Below are 1,176 nucleotides of genomic sequence, written 5' to 3' on the forward strand. Positions count from 1 at the left end.
GATAATAAAAAAAACGTACATAATATACATATTTTTTTCTGTAAAATTGCATGAAGTAAAATGGAAATTTGGATTGTTAATGGACATTAATTTTGGCAAAAGCATACATGTTATTGTATCTTCTGCATTATCAAAGTAATTGCCATACATAAAAACACCTTTTTTTGAAGCATGACCATGAAGATCAATGTATAGATATAATCCAGAATCTTCTTTAGGTAACTGTCCTATGCCAACAGCTGTATATGTTTTTTTATCAGATTTAAATTCTACAGAACTATTACTTTCTTCTGTTTTATTACATAGACCTTCTCCACCACCTTCACATAATATGTATAAATAAATAAAAAAATTTTATTAATTGCTTATTTAATAATTTAATTTAAATATCGTACCTTGAGATATGTTATTCAAATTTTTTGATAATGTACATTCCTGAAAAATTTTTGGTTCATCTTTACGTTTTTCATCTAAAGTCATAAGTGTTACCTATTAAATAGTAAATTAATATTTATTTCATTTATATATTATAAATCAATACATCTCAATATTTTATATATATTTATGTATTACATATATTTATATTTAAAAAAATATTAATATTTCAAATAAATTATTAAAAAATAATATTTTTTTATTACCTGCTGAAGTAATCTTGTTGTTGTATCACGTACTATATTTGCAATTGTGGAAGAAGAATCAATAATGGTTAAAGTATTTTCACCATTTCCTAAATATATACTTGACATCTCATCTTCTTTTGGCAATTGATATGTATGATGATAATACCTTAATAAAAATTATTCTTATCAATCTCATCTTGATTATAATATTGGAACAATAAAATCATTTTACTTATTTACTTTATCAAATTTCTTGCAGCATATATTGTTGGATGATCCTTTAAAGAAGGATTGAGATAAACTCTATTAAGATTTATTCCTCTAGTATCCATTCGATAATGACCTCTCGCTACACCATCAGGATTGAGCATTGGTATTAATTTGAACACATAAAGGCGGCGAAGATTAATTGCAATATGATCCTCGCGATTTATAAGAAAATTAAGAAAACCATTAAAAACAAAGCTAGATGGTGTTTCTCCTGGATGAACTCTTGCACTAATGAAAATTACCTAAGAATTTTAATGAAAATTCATATATATATATATATATA

General features: G+C 24.2%; 1 protein-coding gene across 1 annotated transcript in view; it reads right to left on the reverse strand.

The window, feature by feature from the left end:
- Window positions 1-1,176, reverse strand: part of LOC102677008 (cytosolic carboxypeptidase-like protein 5) — a 6,270-nt gene that overhangs the window by 3,333 nt on the left and 1,761 nt on the right. Inside the window, exons 5-8 of the mRNA XM_006615907.2 lie at window positions 864-1,135; window positions 642-789; window positions 396-489; window positions 20-320 (exon numbers count right to left, since the gene is read on the reverse strand). Of these exons, the coding sequence (XP_006615970.1) occupies window positions 20-320; window positions 396-489; window positions 642-789; window positions 864-1,135 (815 nt within the window). The remainder of the gene's footprint in view (window positions 1-19; window positions 321-395; window positions 490-641; window positions 790-863; window positions 1,136-1,176) is intronic.

The sequence above is a fragment of the Apis dorsata genome, unplaced genomic scaffold, assembly GCF_000469605.1.
Source record: "Apis dorsata unplaced genomic scaffold, Apis dorsata 1.3 scaffold_247, whole genome shotgun sequence".
Lineage (NCBI taxonomy): Eukaryota > Metazoa > Arthropoda > Insecta > Hymenoptera > Apidae > Apis > Apis dorsata.